Below are 20326 nucleotides of genomic sequence, written 5' to 3'. Positions count from 1 at the left end.
CTTGAATTTTAGTAAAACTATAATTTGAGACAATGTTGCTTTGTTTTATATTACTTGTTTACCATGACTGTAAATTATCCAAAGTCATTCACATTTAGGTCAGTGTGTAACACTCTGGAAAGAATATTTGGTTCCAAGCCAACTAACAACAGTTAAATGAACTCTAACCTCAAAAAAAAATTTCCAAAGTATAATCTCCAGAGGCCCTGATACTATATCTTCTTGATAAGAGGCTCTGCTGTTCTTAAATAACATTCTCTGTTCTCAAAGGTACAAAACTGACAAGAGAGCTTTGGACAGCCAAGTCTGCTCTCTGGTGGTCAACCTGGGAGTGTCACCTGCTTCTCGCAAGATGCACTTGGCATTCAGGACAAAAGAAAGATACCAGACATTGAACACAAGTCATTACACACAACTGAATAAAGTAAGGCTATAACCATATTACTCAGAATATAAGTACACATGAAAAACCACAATTAGTCCATGTGGGGAAATATATTTGTGACTTCAACTGAAATTATCCACTCCCCATCCAAGCACTTCTCTCTTTCTCTCCTTTATTTTTCTCCATAGCACTTACCTTCTGGCATATTATACTTTTTATATATTTTATTCATCTCTCTCTTATTAGAAAGTAAACTAAATGAAAGCAGGAATTCCTGTCTGTATTGTTCACTGCTAAATCCCCAATGCCTAGCTAGACAGTACCACGTATATGCATTAAAGAAATATTTACTGGATGAGATGACTCATAATTGTGATTTTATATTAAATTTAGTATTGGAACCAACCTGACAAAAGGTGTTAAAACAGAGCCAAGGGAGTGGATTCAGGGAATATGGCCTTTCCAAAATGCTAGAAAGCCAAAGGCAGAGAGATCTATGGGTCAGTGACACCTGGGAACTGTTCTGCTTTTCTCTAACCTCACAACCCAATAATGATGTGACCCCGCTGATTCTTAATACAGTTTAAAAAACAACGATAACAACAAAATATCCAGGAGAATCCAATGTTTGTAATTATTCCCTTAAATACAGATTGTTAGAGAATGTTGTCTTAAAATTGTGACATGAGCCAAATATAAGAGGGCAGTGGTATGCCAAAAATTGATCTTGGTGAAGGATTCACTGAGATCCTTCCCTTGTACACTCTGGGGAGTAAAGGGAAGCTCTGTTGCCCTATGTCACATCTCTATCTGCCTCTTGTGGCCAGCTGGCTTCTATGGTTTCATATCCTTGGCTAATGAAAATTACTGGGAGTTTAAACTAACCTCAAAATGTGGATTTGTGGACCAACCTGCAATGTATCAGAAAAGCTGCAAGCTGGGGTCAGAAAGGCCCAAGTCCTATTTGCAGTTTATACACATTCTGTATTTATTGCCTATATTATTACCTATTATGTGGCCTGTAAGTAGGCAGAATGTAAATTATAAAGAAGGGTTCCGCCTCTCAAGTCTAATTTTATGAGAAAAGGTCCATTATAATTGGTCTCTAAAAATACTGTACCCAGGGAGATCTGTTCATTTTCAATGATTTGCTGAAGTCTAACATGGTGAATAATCAATAAAGGGAATGGAAAAAGAAAAAAGGACACAGAAAACATGAGGCATGGAACGTGTGAATCTCAATTTTAAAGACAAATGATGTGGGACTGCGTCAATTCCCATATCCCTGGCTCAAGGGGAGACAGATATCAAGTGGGAGGAGGAAGGGAGGATGCAATGGTTGACTGTCAGTCATGAATCCATACAACGGTGAGAGCTTAAAGCTGCTACAGGCAAACACGGAATGGGGGAAACTGTAGTAATGAGAAGGGTCAGAATGGAAAGGTGGTTCAAAGATAACCACCCAACTACTTGCAATGGAGCAAAACTGGCAGAGCTCAAAGACTTCAGTGCTTAGAACCACTACAGAAGTGACAGAATCTTGGAATCTTCATTTGTATTTACACCACTGGGTAGTTGAGAGAGTGTACAATAAAGTCTAAAGCATTGCAGAAATATTAGTTGCTTCTATTGTTACAAAAATGCAAAGCTATAGTGCCCTTAAGAAATCATCTGCTCCAACTTACTGATCGAGGAATTAGGCTCCAAAGGTAAAATGACCTACTGATCACAGAGTAGAAAGGCCATAGGATACAAAAGTGGTAAAAGGAAACAGCTGAACTTTGAAGAAAGTTCCATGTGGTGGGTAAATAAGCTAGTTTCAAGAGGGAAGGAGTAGGGACCTTGGTGACTGTGCATATGCGGAGACGAGAAGACAGCTCTCTACTGCTTCCTAGTGGGGAGTGGAAGAAAGGCAACAATCTCTTAACAAAAAGGGGCATCTGGGTGGCGCAGCTGGGTAAGCATCCAACTTCCGGTTTCAGCTCAGTTCGTGATCTCAGGATCCTGGGATCAAGCCCCGCATCGGGCTCTGCCTGCCTGAGACTCTCTCCCTCTCCCCCTCTCCCCCTCCCAGGCCCCCCTCTCTCTCTAAAATAAATAAATTAATTAAAAAAAAAAAGAACACTCACCTGTGCCTGCAAAAGCAGGCAAAGGAAATACTTTTCTGGAGGCATTAAATTTATTTTCAGGCAGGGAAAGACATTAAAAAGTATACTTAAAAGGTTTATGCCCTTCTGTGATGTTAAATGAGCTCATACAGAGAGCTGATAACTAATAGTCAAATGATGATTTTTTTTTAAAGATTTTATTTATTCATTTGAGACACAGAGATACAGAGAGAGAGAGCATGAGCAGGGAGAGAGGCAGAGGGAGGAGGAGAAGCAGGCTCCCTGCTGAGCCAGGAGCCCGATGTGGGACTCGATCATGGGATCATGACCTGAGCTGAAGGCAGACGCTTAACGATCTGAGCCACCCAGGCGCCCCATCAAATGATGATTTTGAGGCTACTTCTAGAGTGGTGTTTGAATCAAAGAAATAAATTAGAAATGCAGACTTTCCAGCTCCACCCAGACCTGAATCAATCTGCATTTTCACAAGCTCTCTAGGGAACTGGTGAGCACATTAAAGTTTGAAAGCACTACTTCAGACCACATCTATTCTTTCCCTCCTCCAAAACCTTATTATTTATTATTTTTCTCATTTGCGCTTGCTAGCCCTTTCCACACACTGGGTTCCCTCACACTGCCCTAACTGCCAAAAGACCTTCTCTCATAACTGCAAGTCCTCCACCTCAAGGTACCATGACATCACCTGATGTCCCCTTCTCCTCAGCGAGTCCTGAGAGCTTCACTTTGGAAATATATTCCAAAATGTGTTTACTTCTCTCCAGCCTCACCCTCACCACCCTGGTCCCAATCACGATAACCTCTCATTTACATGACCAGAAGAGCCTCCTAACTAGTCTCCCTACTTTCTCTCTTTGTTTTACTATCTATTCTCAAAACACTCAAGGGGATTTTTTTTTTTTTAACTGCCATAGTCACCTCATTTAGAATAAAATGCAAACTCATTACCCTGGCTTGTAGGACGCATGTAAGCCAGTTCTCCTTTCCTCTAGGAGACCCATTCCAACCATTCCCCTACCTTCTTTCCAAGCTCAAGCAACACTGCCTTCCTTTGTTCTTCAAAAATACCAAGCTTTCTCCCATCTTATGGCTTTTGCACTTACTGTCCCCTCTGTCTGGTATGCTCTGTATCCACATCTCTGCATGGCTGGTCTTTCTGTTACTCATGTCTCAGCTCAAATTTGATCTCAGAAAGGCCTTTCCTGACCACCTCATCAATCATCGTATTATTTGTTCTTCAAAGTACGTATCATATTAGTTTCTCGTTCATTTACTTGTGTATTGTCTGTCTCCCTCCACTAGTATGTAAAGTCCATGAAAGCAGGGACCATGTCTGTCTTGGTCATCACTGTACTCCCAGCACTTAGAAATGCTTAATATTTAGTAGGTACTCCAATAATACTTGTGGAATTAATGAGTATCAACTTTTTTCCTTCTCTTCACTGCCAAGCTTCTTGATACTGCCTTGCTTTTCTTGCTGTGGTCTGACTCCTCTCCATCTAGCTCCTTCCCTTCTCCTTTTATTGACACTGTTCTACACACCCCTATTCAGGAAATCAGCAGCCTTTTCTCCGTGCTTATATTCTCTGACCAGTCTGCAACATCTGACACTGATGACCAGTGCCTACATCACAGCATAGTTCTGGCACTCACTTGTATGGAAATGGATATTTTCCAGAATTCTTTACTCAGGTCTGTTCTATCCCCCTGTAGAGAGCAAGATGGAGTCATTCATGTCAAGCAGTGACTTACATCAAGCAGTGACATAAGCAGCCAAGGGTGTTGTAGCCAAGACCATTCCATAACTGGATCGCCAAATCCAGCACAGGCTGACACACAGAACTGATAGCAGAATCAGAGGAAGCCTGCAAAAGGCCCACGGCCGATTAACTCTAAAAATGGAGGATTTTTGCAGCAAACTGTCAGACCCTCCAGACGCTGACCCTTTCACATCTGACCAAATCAAAAAGGCAACTGCCATTAAGGCTCTGCCTGTTTTATCTCTGAACATAACAGATTCTCCACTGCTTGAACATAACGAGTAGCACACGCCCAGAGGTGACCCTGACCAGGCCAAGGCCTCATCTCAACTGCGTGCCCACCGACTGGCTTTGCGTTTGTTTACTCCTTACCCTTGTTGTATCTTGCTTGCTCTAAGACTTCGTATTGTGCTTTGCCTTGTGTGATGTGTATGAAGCCAAATTAAATATGCAGTGAAATGTCATTGAATTTGGAATCCTGAACCTGCTTTACAATTATTTTAATCTTGCTTTATGACTGAATAAAGTTGACACTGTGGAAAGACACAACTCACGTGTGTGTCTTTATATAACATGCTCACAACACCTTCTATTTTCCCTCAGGGATTTAAATCATCCCCAAGGCTTCAGCCATTTGTACTATCATCACTGTCAATTTTCTAGATCGTTCCCTTTCCTGAGCTCCAGAATTGCTTCCATATGCTTGAAACCCATTTCCAGTGGACAGTGCCCTGGGACTAGACACTTTAAAGCCAATGTTTCTCCTCTTCACAGGGGTCTATGAAAACAGTTTCTCTGACTTGCATGAACCACACCAGCGTTCCCCCAGCTACCAGACTTAAAACCTTAACCTTACTCTTTTTAAAAAATCTTTTAATTTGGGCGCCTGGGTGGCTCAGTTGGTTAAGCAACTGCCTTCAGCTCAGGTCATGATCCTGGAGTCCTGGGATCGAGTTCCACATCAGGCTCCCTGCTCTGCAGGGAGTCTGCTTCTCCCTCTGACCCTCTTCCCTCTCGTGCTCTCTATCTCTCATTCTCTCTCTCTCAAATAAATAATAAAATAAAATCTTTAAAAAAAAAAATCTTTTAATTTGAAAAAAACTTTTACACGCCATGTTACATTAGTTTCAGGTGTACGACACAGTGATTCAACACCTCTGTGTGTTAGGCTATTATGCTCAGCAAGTGTAGCTCCCACCTGTCACCACATATCTTTAGTACAATACCACTGACTCTATTCCCTATGCTGTACTTTTTATTCCCATGTCTTATTCATTCCATGACTGGACGCCTGTACTTCCCACTCCCCTTCACCCATTCTGCCCGTGCCCCCAACCCCCTCCCTCTGGTGAACATCAGTTTGTTGTCTGTATTTATAGGTCTGATTCTCTTTCTTGTTTGTGTTTATTCATTTCCTTAACATTATTTTTTTTTAATTTTTTATTGCTATGTTAATCACCATACACTACATCATTAGTTTGTGATGTAGTGTTCCATGACTCATTGTTTGTGCATAACACCCAGTGCTCCACGCAGAACGTGCCCTCTTTAATACCATCACCAGGCTAACCCATCCCCCCACCCCCCTCCCCTCTAGAACCCTCAGTTTGTTTTTCAGAGTCCATCATCTCTCATGGTTTGTCTCCCCCTCTGATTCCCCCCCTTCATTCTTCCCCTTCCTTATTTTTAATGATGAATTCTTGGCAGATAAGCTGCCAAGTCACACAGCTTTTTCCTCTAAGACCTCTCTCAACTTCTCCCCTCTTCTCCATTTCTATTGTCACCACCCTTGTTCAGGCCTAATCAGTGCCACCTGAACTACTACAACATCATAACTGGTCTCCCTAACTCTCCTTCTTCCAGCTTCACCTAATTAATCTCCTAAAGTGCAGCTTTATTTCACATTACTCTTCCAAAATTTTCCTAACTGCTCATCTCCGACTAAATTAAACTCTCATCCTAATGTTCAAAACTCTTACGATGTTATGTCTAACTTTCCACATTATTCTAGCTTCAAACCTCAATGTGCCTCAGGATCACTTAATTTAATGCAGATTACAGGGCCCATCCCCAGAGATTCAGATTCAGTATATTTTCAGCTGGACCCAGAAATTTGTACTTTTTGATAAGCTTTTGATGATTCCAATGCACATAGACTTCAGATTACTTTTTGAGAAATACCATTCTAGCTCCTCCCTAAGACTCTAGGTAAACTAGCCTACTCACTGCTCATTAAATCTGCCTTGGGCATATCTAGAATGCTTTTCACTCCAAACTCACTTCATTCCAAAGCACATCTCAAATGCAACTTTCTCCAGGAAGCCTTTCTTGATCCCCCAAGGAAGATGTACCAATTCCATCTTTAGAGTTAGATATGCTTGCATATCTCAAGACATTTACTTCACTTTGTATTACTTAATTTATTCCCCTACTAAATATAAGTTACTTAAAATGTATTATCTGCAACTCCTCCCATATAACAGGCACTGAGAAATATTTGAATGAATGCCGTGGAGGTCCAGATGCTTCACACAGTATGCCCCCTGGGTGCTACCATCAAAATAGAACCTTGGGCTGGTTGGATCCATGTCTGACTCAGCAAGCAATTTTGAACATTTTTTCAAGTCAAGAGTTGGGAGGATAAAAGTTTTTCATCTACTTCAAGAAGAAGAAAACATGTTCCCAGGCTTTTGTTTTTCTTTCTATAATACCCACTAACTACGATAGAAGAAATGCAGGTTTATTTTCAAAACAATTCTGATCTTCAATGGGCTAAAAAGAAAAATGTGACATCAGATCCAATGGAGACATTTAAATGATAGTTCACAAAGTTAAGGAATAAAGGTCTTCATTACATTTGGTTTTCATGACAGATAATGATGTAAAATGTATTTAGGGTTGTAAGCAAACATGATACACAATTTATCTCCATTTTAACTAAGGATTTTATATTGTTTGGAGATGTGAAATTTTCACTCCTGAAGGAATTCAACTAACTTTCAGCTCCAGAATACTTAAAGGAGACTGCCTGAATTTAAATATTTAGTTCATATTACTTCAGAATTTTAACTATTAAAGAGAGCCTTTGGTTTAAGTACTTATTGATTTTCCTGATTATATCTCTTTAGTAAAAAGGGAAAATAATAGGTGAACATTATCTCTTTCCTTCAAGAATCTTTAAGAACTAACCTGAGGTTAGTTCCTTATTCAGTGTCAGAGATGTCCTCCAAGGCTATTAAAAGAATAATTCCCTCTTCTCTTCCAGAATCCAAAAGAGAAGACCATACTAGAAAACGTTATTTCTTCTCAGCAGTGGCTCTTTTTTTTTTTTTTAACGATTTTTATTTATTTATTTGAGAGAGAGAGAATGAGAGACAGAGAGCACGAGAAGGAAGAGGATCAGAGGGAGAAGCAGACTCCCTGCTGAGCAGGGAGCCTGATGTGGGACTCGATCCCGGGACTCCAGGATCATGACCTGAGCCGAAGGCAGTCGCTTAACCAACTGAGCCACCCAGGCGCCCTCAGCAGTGGCTCTTAACCAGAATCATCTGAGAAGCTTTTAAAAGTACAGACGCCTTAATTGGACAGATGCTAAAACAAAATTAGCCAGGAAAACAGTAAGAGAAGAATGAGATGGAACTAGCCTCACAAATATTACAACACTGTAAGTAGCTCCAGCAACTAAAATAGAGTTATTGGCAAATGAATAAACGAACAGAACAAAAGCCCAGAGGCTTTAGAATGATAAAGCCCAGAGGCTTTAGAATGATAAAAATGACATCAAATTAAGGAGTAGAGAGAGGACGGAAAGGAAAAAAATGTGGGTGAACTGGGTAGCCTTTGGGGAAAAAAAGTTAGATCCAAACCTCATACTCTATTGTCAGGATAAATTTTAAAGGGATTAGAAATTCAAATATAAAAATCAAAATGCAACAAGTTTTAGAAGAAAAATGGAAGAATTCTTTCAAAATTAGAGAAAAGTCTTTCTAATTAAAAAACTATAAAAGATTTCAAATTTGACTATATAAAAGTAAAAAATTCTGCATAGCAAAAAAAAAGCATATCATACATAGATAAACAACAGACTAAGGAAAAAAATGCGATTTATATCAAAAAGGGCTAAGGGGTAAGGAGTACCTAGAAATTATAAAAGAGAAGAAAAACAAGTTAAAGATATGAATAGACAGTTCACAGAAATGCTGCTCAGCCCCACTCAAAGTAAGAAAATATAAATTAAAACTACAATGAGATAGTTTACCTATCAAATCGTTTATCTTTCAACTGTTTACCTATCACATTAGTAATTATCCAGTTGTTTGATAAATATATTGCCTTGATAAAACTAACGGGGGGGGGGGGAGATTCTATCAGATATTGTTGCTGATCAGAGTATAAACTGGTATAATCCCCAAAGAAGATAATTTGGCATTACATATTGAAATTACAAATGAGTAATGACTCACAAATGAGTAATGACTCACAAATTCCACTTCTTTGGGACACCTGGTTGGCTCAGTCACTAAAATATGCAACTCTTGATCTCGGGGTCATGAGTTCAAGCCCACAGTGGGTGTAGTAAAGCGTACTTTAAAAAAAAATTCTACTTTGGGGCGCCTAGGTGGCTAAGTTGGTTAAGTGTCCAACTCTTGATCTCAGCTCAGGTCTTGATCTCAGGGTTGCAAGTTCAAGCCCTGCACTGGGCTCCATGGAGCCTACTTAAAAAAAAAAAAAAAAATTCTACTTCTAGAAATGTACCTACAAGTATGCAAGCGTATATGCAAGATGATTTATGTACAAGATTTACTATATTTTTAATAGAAGCTTGAAAATAATCAGAATGTCCATTACTAACGACCAAATAAATCAGTTATGGTACATTTATCCATAGAATTCTATGCAAATATTTTTTAAAATGCAGAAACTCTTTATGGATCAATACAGAAAGGTTACCAAGACATACTGTTAAGTTAAAAAAAAAAACACTCTGCAGAACAATATGAGTAATATACTAACATCTCTGTAAAAAAGGAGGAGAAAAATAAGATAAATTCATAATGGATTATTTAAAAAAAGGTTTCTGGAAGGATAACTAACAACTAATATAATAAACTAATAAAACTGGGGGATACATGAGAACTGGAAGGATGGAGAACAGGATGGGAAGAAGACTTTTCACTGTATACTTCTGTATTTTGGGTATTTAGAACATGTTTTTTATTCAAAGATGTCTTTAAAATAAAAAATAAAAATACAGATAATTGGGCTCTGGTCTCAGGGAAACTGATCTTGCACATCTGGAGCAAGCCTAGTCCTATATTCCTGAGAGCCACTGCTATAGAATTTCTTAAGCAAATCATAATGGCTTCCTATCTCTTTTCATGGCATTGGTAAATATTGTTTCTAGTCTTTATGTTTTGTTTTTTTTAACAGAGTTTTGAGAGAATACATCAATAATCCCAAGCAGATCTGGAGGCTAAGAGTAGACGCACCAAGAAAACACTGCAATAGAGGTGACTACATGCTTCCAAAATGGATCTGTCTGGTCTGTCATCGTAACAAGCAACTTGCACTTCTCTAAATAATGCCTTTAGTACAAACATATTTCATTCAAAGCTATCTGAGCTTCATGGCTGTTGATTTAGTCATTATTTTGATGTGCCTACAAGGCTAGGCAAACCATAGGTACTAATTTGTGGCTTTAAAACCATAGCTAGACTCTTCATCACCAAAGAGTCAGGATCAATAAAGAGGGGTTTAGGGGACTGTAAAAATCTAAAGACCTACCACACAGAATTCTGTAGTCAACAGTTTAGGCAGAATCATTAGGTAAATAATCTTATAAAACATCCATACTTAGGACTCAGTAAGGTGGTGTTTTACTATTTTTCCGAGGTAGGAGCAGGGAAGGAAAAATATATGAAATATATCTGCCCTAATTCCTATCAGCTAATCCCAGGGTCAGGACATGGATCTTAGATAAATCATTTGAAAGATCATTAATACAAACAACAAAAGCCAACAGGATGCTTAATGATTTGCAAGAAATATTATCTAGGCTCTTTTCCATAACTCTTTACAGAACTTTCATTCTTACTACACCCTACCATTTTACTGTAATCATAAATGAAGGCAAATTATGCAGGAAATATGGCCTCAACAAGAGAGATCGTTCCAAGCTGGAAGGAAGAGAACTAATGCTTACTGGACAACTGCTATGTGCCAGGCACCATACCTTGCATTCTTCTACTTAATTCCTTATTTGATCTCCACAAAAATCCAATGAGGAATATATTTTAAATCCCAAACTCAATCTCAGACAGGTTAAGCATATTACCCCAAATCAAAGAGCTGTAAGTGATAAAGCCAAAACTGAAATCCATGTCTAACTCCAAAGACTATTTTTTTCTACTACACTCAGATACCTGTCTTAAATAGGAATCCTTAGAAGAAAGAGGCAGATATGAGATAATTTAAATGCATTAGGAAAATGAAACCCCTGCATTCAATCCACTCAATGAATATTCAAGAAATAGGGGCGCCTGGGTGGCTCAGTCAGTAAAGTGTCCTACTCTTGGTTTTTAGCTCAGGTCATGTCAGGGTTGTGAGACTGAGCCCCATCTCAGGAGAGATTCTCTCTCAAATAAATAAATAAATCTTAAAAAAAGAAAAGAAAAGAAACAGCTACTGTGTTAAGCACTGGGCTAGACACATTATACTTGAATAGACCTGAGGGCTTAAGGAACCTGTCCCAGGTCACACACCTGTTAAATAATGAGAAGACTAGAACTCAGACAGTCTGACTCCAGGGACCATGCTCTCAACTACACTTTACTGGCTCTCTGAAATTCAAAGGAAAACACGAGTGAAGCATTAGGTTTGTCCATAGCAGTGAAAAAGTTAGGGCATTTTAACTCTACACACACAATTTTCAAAGAAAACTGTTAGTTGACTGGTTCCTAGTAATGGGCCCACTGGATGAAAAAGGGAAATGCTTTTTCTTTTCTCAAAGTAATTCATAGTTTTATACAGATTCATCTATATCATGCATAGTCTTAAGTAATAAAGATTCACTGCCTTGATAATAGCTATTACCACCTAACATTTGCTTAATGCTTTTTATGTTTTCCAAAATGTTTTTACATGCATTATTTTAAGTGACATAACCATCAACAGCTTCCCATCTTTATTCCTACAAAATAAAGCCAAAAGTCCTGGTCACTACCTAAGCTCTGCCTTTCTGGCTTTATTTGCTACCAATCAAACACAAGATGTTATGTTTCAGCTACACTATTTTCTAAGGATTCTACCTTTGTTCATGCCACTGTACATGCAATTCCCTTTGTCTGGAATGGTCTTCCCAATTACCCATCTGATAAATTCCTATTGCTTTTTTTTTTTTTTAAAGATTTTATTTATTCATTTGACAGAGACAGCGAGAGCAGGAACACAAGCAGGGGGAGTGGGAGAGGGAGAAGCAGGCTTCCCGCCGAGCAGGGAGCCCGATGCGGGGCTCGATCCCAGGACCCTGGGATCATGACCTGAGCCGAAGGCAGATGCTTAACGACTGAGCCACCCAGGCGCCCCAAATTCCTATTGCTTTTTAAGAGCTGGTTCAAATATCTTCCCTACAAAACCTTCAGCTCATTGAATTAGTTACTCCCTCCTCTGGAGGGAGTCCTAGAAGACTAAAAAATCCTTTTTTACAAACCTGTGACATAGGATTTTCCATAACTATTCATGTGTTTCTTTTTCCAAGAGATCGAATACTTTGTAGAGACTATGTCTTTCTCTTTTTTGTACCCCTAGTGCCAAAGTTCTAGCAGGTATTCAATATTTATGAAATGAATAAAAGAATGAATTATGTAGAACATTAAATTGAGAATTAGAAGATGTTAAGTGCAAGTTCCATACTAAAATACAAAGTTTACACCTCAGTTTTTTCAGCTGTAAAGTAATTTTCAATGCAATTCTACATTTACTGCAATGACTATGCTTCCTAATCAGTTTAACAGATGGAAATATTTTGAGAGCTCTTTAGAACAGTCACAGAAAATCCAAATAATTGTTATTACCTCCTCCATCATGACATCTTGTGTGGCTGAGATTTCTCCTTTGGTCGCTCCACTGTGTACCAGGTTCCGTAGTCGTATACAGAATTCTCTCATCTATGACAGAAACTTGTTCAGTACTCCAAATAGTTAACCCAACTTCAACTGTAAGGAGCCTGGCAGACCAGTACTAGTTCTTTTGAAGTATAAGTAAGCCAAGACCCAGGGCAAAGTTCATAAAAACATGTATGCTTTTCCCCAGCCAGTCCACTTGAACACATAGCTAAAAATTTTCCATAAAGGGAAAAAACATGGCTTATTCCCAAAGAATTCTAGATGGAACTGTTCCTGTTCTGCAACTGATGATACCCTCTGGGACAGTATGTGCCTGGCTATGGGGAAAACGTCTGATTCCGTAACACCTATCGCCCCTAGGAAAAGCAGGAGACTTAAGATGACTATGCCACTAAGTCATTCTAGTAGATTTTTATTTAGAATTTTACTGGTTGTTCACTTCTCCTTCTTTACCAAATCATTGTAACAATGCCTATGCCAACCCTATAGTTCTCATTTTTGTTGTTTTCAATTTTGAAGGTACCTAAGATAAAGGAGAGCCTTAAATCTAACCAAGTGCTCTAAAAAGGATCTTGCTCTCCTCTAAAATGAAATCCAAAGATACACTATTAAGGATCTTTTAACTTGTGGATAAGAATTCTGAGTTTCCTGGGTGAAAAATAACCTACTTCCAATATTGGGGAAACACATCTATAGTTGATTTTAAAATGTAATCTTTCTCCCAGGTGTGACAAATCCAATTTCAGCCTTGTAGATGAAGAGAGCAGATTCTGGCAACTCCCAGTACTTAAAAAAGATGTCTGGCTGGTAGAGCAGCATCCCTATAAGATTTATAACCCTCCTTGGGGGGTGCCTGGCTGGCTTAGTCAGTAGAGGATCCAACTCTTGATCTTGGGTTTGTGAGTTCAAGCTCCACGTTGGGCGTAGAGTTTACTCAAAAAAATAAATAAATAAAATTAAAAAAAATATATGTATATATATATATCCTGCCTTGGGAAAATGGGTTATGTAGAGAAAGGGAATGATTCACTAAGATAACTGAAGCAATAAAAAGCAGTTCAGTGACCACAACAAATCTTTAGTGGGTGGATAAACTACACTGATGTGGTCTGGGGACGCCTCAGAACTCTGCATACTCTTTACGGAAGTCTCACAAATAGTTCTCTCTGGTTTTACTAGAACATAAAGCTCTCCCAGCCAACTTCCACTAGAACCCAATGGGCTTATGGCCCATTTTAAGCATGGGAATTTCTTTCCTCAGTACCAATAAGAAAACATTTAAATCAATAGAAATAAAAGTATAAGGTTTTTAAAAAGAAAAAAAAAACTCTAATCTCAATTATTTTTAAAGTTAATACGTAGCTACACTGCCTTTGATAGACACTGAGTAGCTACCTTGTACATAAACTGTGTACACTGAAATGCCCAGGAATCCCCCTGGAAAATCAGTTAACAGTTTTAAGGTAAGTACACTAAATTCAATCCCACCCTGCTCCATATGTTGCACCTTGTGATTCAGAATATCATTCATCCTTCTGGTTGCCTCTGTCGTATAAGATTCAGGGAAGCACTTCTTAGGAACGACACCATATTTTTCTAAAAGAAAACACATTTTGGTGTTCAATAAGGTAAAAGCATACTCCAGCACTAGAAACTGTGGCAAAAATAGCTATTGCTTTAAAGAACGGACCGTATTTTGCTGGTCTAAGTCAGAAAACTTAATAATCTTATGCTTCATATTAATAAACAGGTCATTTAATCTGTATATTTATCAATATATCTAAGAATGAATTCCGTTCTTTTTATCTATAATACTTTGTAAAGTGCTCATCATGATAAGGTTTTCCCAAAAGACACCACTTTTTTGGACGAGAATATTTTTAAACAGTTGCAGTTTCAATATGTGTCTTGATTACATTGATGGACAAGAGAGAAGCTTTTTCACAGAAAGTTAGTTCTATTTAATACAACCGTTTCTTCTCCAACCAACTCTTCACAGTATCTATCTCCTTACCTCTCATTTAAGAAAGGTACTTAAAAAGTGATAGTATGAGATAAAGGTTCTTAGAGCTAATTGTATACCCTTCTGGGAGACTAATTCTACTCTGTACATAACCACCAAAGAAATGGCCCATGCCCAACTACAGAGCCTTGCTTGAGCATGCTGAGTTTCAGTTCCATTACAGAAAGGCTCTTACCAACAATATTGACAAGCATATCCCATTGTCCACCATCATTTGCAGGATTCATAAGCAAATACTGCACCAGCCTACCATCCTCAGGCTCCTTTTTCTGGGCTGTGTCCACAAAAGCATTTAAGAAGAAATAACAACGTTCAACCTAGATAAGAGAAGTTAAATAAAATTAAAGGGACAGAGAGCTAATACTTTTATTGGCATTAGCAACACAACAAGAGTCTTGGGCCTACCACAGATCCACCATAGTAGGTATTTTTAAACTAAAGTTGGTAATTAAATATCAGTATCTGGCTTCATAAGAATATTTAAAGCTTCTTCTTATATTTCTGTAGATACATTCCAATAGTTTATCCAAAACAATGCACTGCTTTATTTTGAAACAAAATCTGATATTTAGAGTCTTAATCAGTAAACATTCAATGAACACTTATATGACGTATATTTTAAAAATTAAAAAATGAAATAAAATTATTTACTGTTTTTCAAACAAGAACTACCCAGAGATGGGAAATTAGGTCCTAAAAAGACCAAATAACCTAAATAAAGATAAAAGGAGAAATTATTAAAAACAAAATAAAAAATTTTAAGTAAGTTAAGAAACAAAGATACAGTAGGTGAGTCAGTAAGCAGACTTATTCCATTGCAAAAAGTAGCTACCTACCAACCAAAAGCAGTTCTGCCTTTGAAGTCAACCTCTGATACTTTGGAAATCAGAATAAGTGGTGTCCCATCTATAATGGAAGGCAAACTACAACTGGAAAAGCAAGAAGTAAAGAGATAGTCCCTACTGAGGTTGATACTGAAACGAGAATCTTGCAAGATCAGTCCCCTACCTTGTCCCAGAAAAAGAGGTAAGATTGACTAAACTCAAATTCTTCAATATTTAATTTTTTCATGAATGGAAGTCTCATAACATTCAGACAAGAAAAGATCCAGCATCGCCCTGAAACAAGAAAGCAAACCAAGAAATTAGACTGAGTGTTCACACAGATTACATTGTCCTAACCCTGTTTCCCAAAACTGAATTCATGACAAGATCTTGAACAATTTAAAACTAAATCAGAAAGAACAGAAAGATTAAAACAACAACAAAACAAGAAAGGTAGGAGGAATTAGTATTTGAAAAATATATGCAGGGCGCCTGGGTGGCTCAATTGGTTAAGTGACTGCCTTCGGCTCAGGTCATGATCCTGGAGTCTCGGGATCGAGTCTCGCATCGGGCTCCCTGCTCAGCAGGGAGTCTGCTTCTCCCTCTGACCCTCTTCCCTCTCGTGCTCTCTATCTCTCACTCTCTCTCTCTCTCTCTCAAATAAATAAATAAAATCTTAAAAAAAAAGAAAGATATATGCAAAGGCTTAATATCCTTAACATATGAGAAAAACTCTTTACATATCATTCAAAGAATCCAATACAAATCAACTAAGAAAATCACATTAGAAAAGGAAATATTGCTAGAAAGACATGAGCAGAGATCATGAATAGATAATTTAATGGCCAAAAAAGTTACAAATAGCAAAGAAACATTTTTTGAAGTTCATCATAAGACACCTGTTAGATGGGGATACATTATTTTTTAACTGATTATGCCCAATATTGGGATGAATTTGGGAAACAGCATTACTATACAGTCTGGATAGAGGTCTAAACAGGTACAAAATATCTGAGAGCCATTTGGCAATATATGACAAAAGCTTTAAAAAGACCCTTCCCTTTAATCTGGAACATATAGTATATGCTTCAACATAAGATGGCCCTAATATAAGTCAATCCCCATTCTCCCATAGAGAATTAAAAAAAAAAAGTTGTTGGGATGCCTGGCTGGCTGAATCAGTAGAGAATGCAATTCTTGATCTTAAGGTTGTAAGTTCCAGCCCCACACTGGGTGTAGAGATTACTTAAAAAATAAAATCTTTAGGGGCGCCTGGGTGGCTTAGTTGGTTAGGCATCCGACTCTTGATTTTGGCTCAGGCCATGATCTCATTGTGAGACAGAGCCCCACACTGGGCTCTGCACTGGGTGTGGAGCCTGCTTGGGGTTCTCTCTCTCCCTCTCCCACTGCCCCCCCCCCCATGGTCCCCCTCTCCCACACACAGGTGCACTCTCCCTCTCTCAAAAATAAATAAAATAAAACCATTAGGAAAAGAAAAAGAAAAAGTTGTTTAGCTAACTGGATCATACAGACATTGAAAAATATAGACTGAATAGTAAATGTCCACCTACAACATTTAGTAATTTAAATATATACAGATATTTAAAATCATGTTAACATTAATAAATTGATGTAGCATTGTTTTTTCCACTTTCACATATGTCATTTTCACACTGATTCACTCTTCACTTGCATCTTGGTATCAGTGCTTTTGCCATCGTTGGACCCACTTTTACAATCAGAACACATCATCTTTCTTCCATCTAGTATGTTTGAGTCACAGCAATGGTTTGAATTCATGCATGATGCTGATGCTGTCCCTGAAAACTGTATCCCAGTGTCAATTATACAATCATATTCTTCACCTGTCTAGAAGGCAGATAATCACAAACTCTACAATGTCACCATTGCCTGTCCTGATTTAAGTGATCTTTAGCCTATTTATAATGATACCCAACATTTCCATGGGAGGTCCTATCCTAGGAATACACTATGTTCAACTTTTTCACCTTTTTAAAAAACTGATTCAATCAAATGATCTCTATAAGCATCCCAAACTAGCACAGACTGAGGTCATTTCAGAGTAAAGTGCTTGCCAAATTGTATTTTACTTCAAAATGAATTAACCAAGAGTGCTCATTATGAGGATCTTTGTAGGCCTCAAACAAAGGGTAACTCTCTCTTTCCTAAAGGAAAATTCAGAGGGAAAAACCTTGACTTTTATTTCGGCATAACTTCTTTACTGCTATGAACTTATGTTCATGCTATATGGGTAAGTGAAAAAAGCAGATAGGTTACCTAACAATATGTAAGGTATCCACCTATATTAAACACACACACACACACACACACACACACACACAGAATAAAGATCTGACAGAAAAAATATATACTCGTTGGTATTTTGCAAATATTCTACATTGAAGAACAGTAATTTTGTGCGGCACCTGGGTGGCTCAGTCAGTTAGGTGGCCGGCTCTTGATTTCGACTCAGGTCATGATCTCAGGGTCCTGGGATCGAGCCCACGGCAGGCTCCACACTCAAAGGGGAGTCTGCTTGAGGATTCTCTCTCCCTCTCCTTCTGCCCTCCCCCTGCCTGTGAGGCCCCAGAAATAAATAAATCTTTTTTTAAAAAAACGACAATTTTGTAACAAGAAAAAACAATTAAAAATAAGTAACTATAGTGGTTTTTGAAAGTCACCAATGACTGAGCTCATCTTTACCTTGGGTTTGTCTGGATGCCACCTCTCTAATATAAATTATTTCCCAGTAAAGAAAATCTGAATGAACTGTTAATGTGAAAACTACACGAAAATACACTTTATAGCTCATGTGCTATTTGTATCTGTTGCAAAGAAAAGTGATACTACAGAATATGTAAGACCTGATTTATTCCAGCGGCACATTTCCAGGCTTTTCCCTAAGAGGTCACTGCAATCTGAACTGTGTAGGACCACTGTGACACTACTAACCGGATCATTTGTAGCCTGACAGTCCACACTATCTCAAGCACTTCCTATTATGGCAAAACAGTAATTATGGCAAGGTCACAGCTTTTTTTTCCTTAACATTTAAAAATCAATTTTACTGAGGTATAACTTACATACAAGAAAATATATCCATATAAAATGTACACTTTGAATTCTGACTGGCTCTCAGCAAGGACTGATCTGCTTTCTGTCAAAATAGACTGGGAGTAGGGCACCTGGGTGGCTCAGTCGGTTAAGCATCTGACTTCAGCTCAGGTCATGGTCCAAGGGTTCCGGGTTTGAGCCCCGCACTGCAAACCCTGCTGAGTGGGGAGTCTGCTTCACCCTCTCCCACTCCCCACCCCCCGCCCCCCGCTGTGCTCTCTCTCTCAAATAAATAAATAAAATGTTTAAAAAAAATAGACTGGGAGTAGTTTTTAAATGGATACACTTTAAAAAGTTTTAGTACGATTTTGATATAAGAATGAGCAGTTTGCAACACTGTCAGAAAAACAGCTACAGTGAAAGATTGGTTATCCAGGAATCTTTCACTGTAGCTGTTTTTCTGACAGTGGTGCTAGACACCAAAACAAGAGCTCTTGACCAGTAAGGCATGAGAACTGAGTATTTTTCTGTATTACAAACTGGTCTATTGGCAGGAAGTGAGCCCATTAGCACATCTGCTCAAACTGCAACCAAAAAGCCTACTTAAAACTAACATTTGATGATATATTGATACAATTACATTGTGTCTTTTCCACAGTGTGTATGGCCTTCAGGGCAAGAACATTTTGGGGAGTTTCTAGAGCATGAACATTTTTGCATCGTTCACCCTGTACCAAGAACACATATCTCCAAGACACCGGACTACAGTCACCTAACTTCAGGTGAGAATATAGTGAATTACATTCAAACAGATGACCATGGACTTGTCACTTAAGTGCTCAAAGCAGATACACTATCAAGGCACAGAGGACCAAAATAAGTCACAAGGTAATGTCCTTGGACCTGCCTTTCCCTGTGCCTGTTCTCTGGAAATTTACTTCAAGTTCTTTCAACACAAACTTCTACTCAAGACCAGTCTTAAGACATCAAAATGGGGCACTGTCAGGAAGGTCAAGTGAAGTGTGCAAGGAGTTGTAAGACCTCACCTGAGCTCTTCTGGTTGGTGACTGGCTTGCCTTCCTGAGTCACAGCGTGTTGGAACACATGCTGAGCACCCTGTACCGTGGCCCTCTTCAAGCAGATGTCCAGCAGGTCGTGGGTGGTCCCGACGTTCTGGGCAAGTACGAACTGAGGGTCGGAATTCAGTTTCTGAATCAGAGCAGCTACCTTCTCCGAATTCAGTCCTGGTGGGAGACCAAAGGGTATTTATAACACCAAAAGGAGCCTGAAGAGGGCTGATCCGGGACTCCCACTGCTTGGCTCTAACTTCGGAAGACCGACCATCCGGAGGTGACCCTTGCGGCGGCGAAGCCCTTTACCGGCGACCTCCCCCAAGGGCTGTCTCCCTCCAAGACCGCTCCAGCCCGCCCAGAAAGCTCCATTCCCGCCATCGCCCCCGGTCCCAGGCCCGGTTCTCCCCGCCGCCGGGCCTGCGGGGCCCAGCCGAGCACCCCGCCGCCCAGGGAGGACCCCGGTAGGGCCTCGGCGGGGAAGAGCGGCGCCTCACCCGCGTTGTTCATGGTGGCCACACCGCCCGGCTGGGGAACGGTAGTTTCGGGGTTCTCAGGGGGGAGCACCGGGGTTACACTGCGGCTCGCTGCCTCAGATGCCGGACCTGCCGCTCGCAGCCCGAGCGCCGGAAAGGGGGAACCGGCTCGGTGGCGGCGGAGGGCTGAGGCCCAGAGAAACGGGGTCCGCGGAGGGACAAAACTCCCCCACGCGTTGCTGAGTCAGCGCCGTCTGGGCTGGCCCCGCCCGGGGGAGGGCCGACCCGCCGGGCTCACCACGCGCTGCGTCCCGCCCGCGCCCCCTCCCCACCTCCGCGCGGCCCGCACTGGGCCCACGCGACGCCGGCAGCCTGGCCCACTGGGCTCCCGCTTCCTAGCTGCCGGGGTGGCCGAGCGGTTCCGCGCCGGGCCCAGAGCCCGAATACTCTGGCCTTGGGGACTG

At 39.9% G+C, this 20326-nt stretch overlaps 1 protein-coding gene across 1 annotated transcript in view; it reads right to left on the bottom strand.

Moving 5' to 3' along the window:
• Positions 1–20126, bottom strand: part of BLMH (bleomycin hydrolase) — a 47630-nt gene extending 27504 nt beyond the window's left edge. The window contains exons 1-6 of the mRNA XM_025851397.2: positions 19884–20126; positions 19363–19560; positions 15426–15535; positions 14593–14734; positions 13902–13990; positions 12344–12436 (exon numbers count right to left, since the gene is read on the bottom strand). Coding sequence (XP_025707182.1) covers positions 12344–12436; positions 13902–13990; positions 14593–14734; positions 15426–15535; positions 19363–19560; positions 19884–19896 — 645 coding nt within the window. The 5' untranslated portion in view covers positions 19897–20126. The remainder of the gene's footprint in view (positions 1–12343; positions 12437–13901; positions 13991–14592; positions 14735–15425; positions 15536–19362; positions 19561–19883) is intronic.
• Between the last annotated feature and the right edge of the window lie 200 nt (positions 20127–20326).

This window comes from Callorhinus ursinus, unplaced genomic scaffold (genome assembly GCF_003265705.2).
Source record: "Callorhinus ursinus isolate GAN/ISIS: 27379988/994484 unplaced genomic scaffold, GSC_fseal_2.0 scaffold34, whole genome shotgun sequence".
Taxonomy (NCBI): domain Eukaryota; kingdom Metazoa; phylum Chordata; class Mammalia; order Carnivora; family Otariidae; genus Callorhinus; species Callorhinus ursinus.
This window is presented reverse-complemented; position numbering and strand designations above follow the sequence as displayed.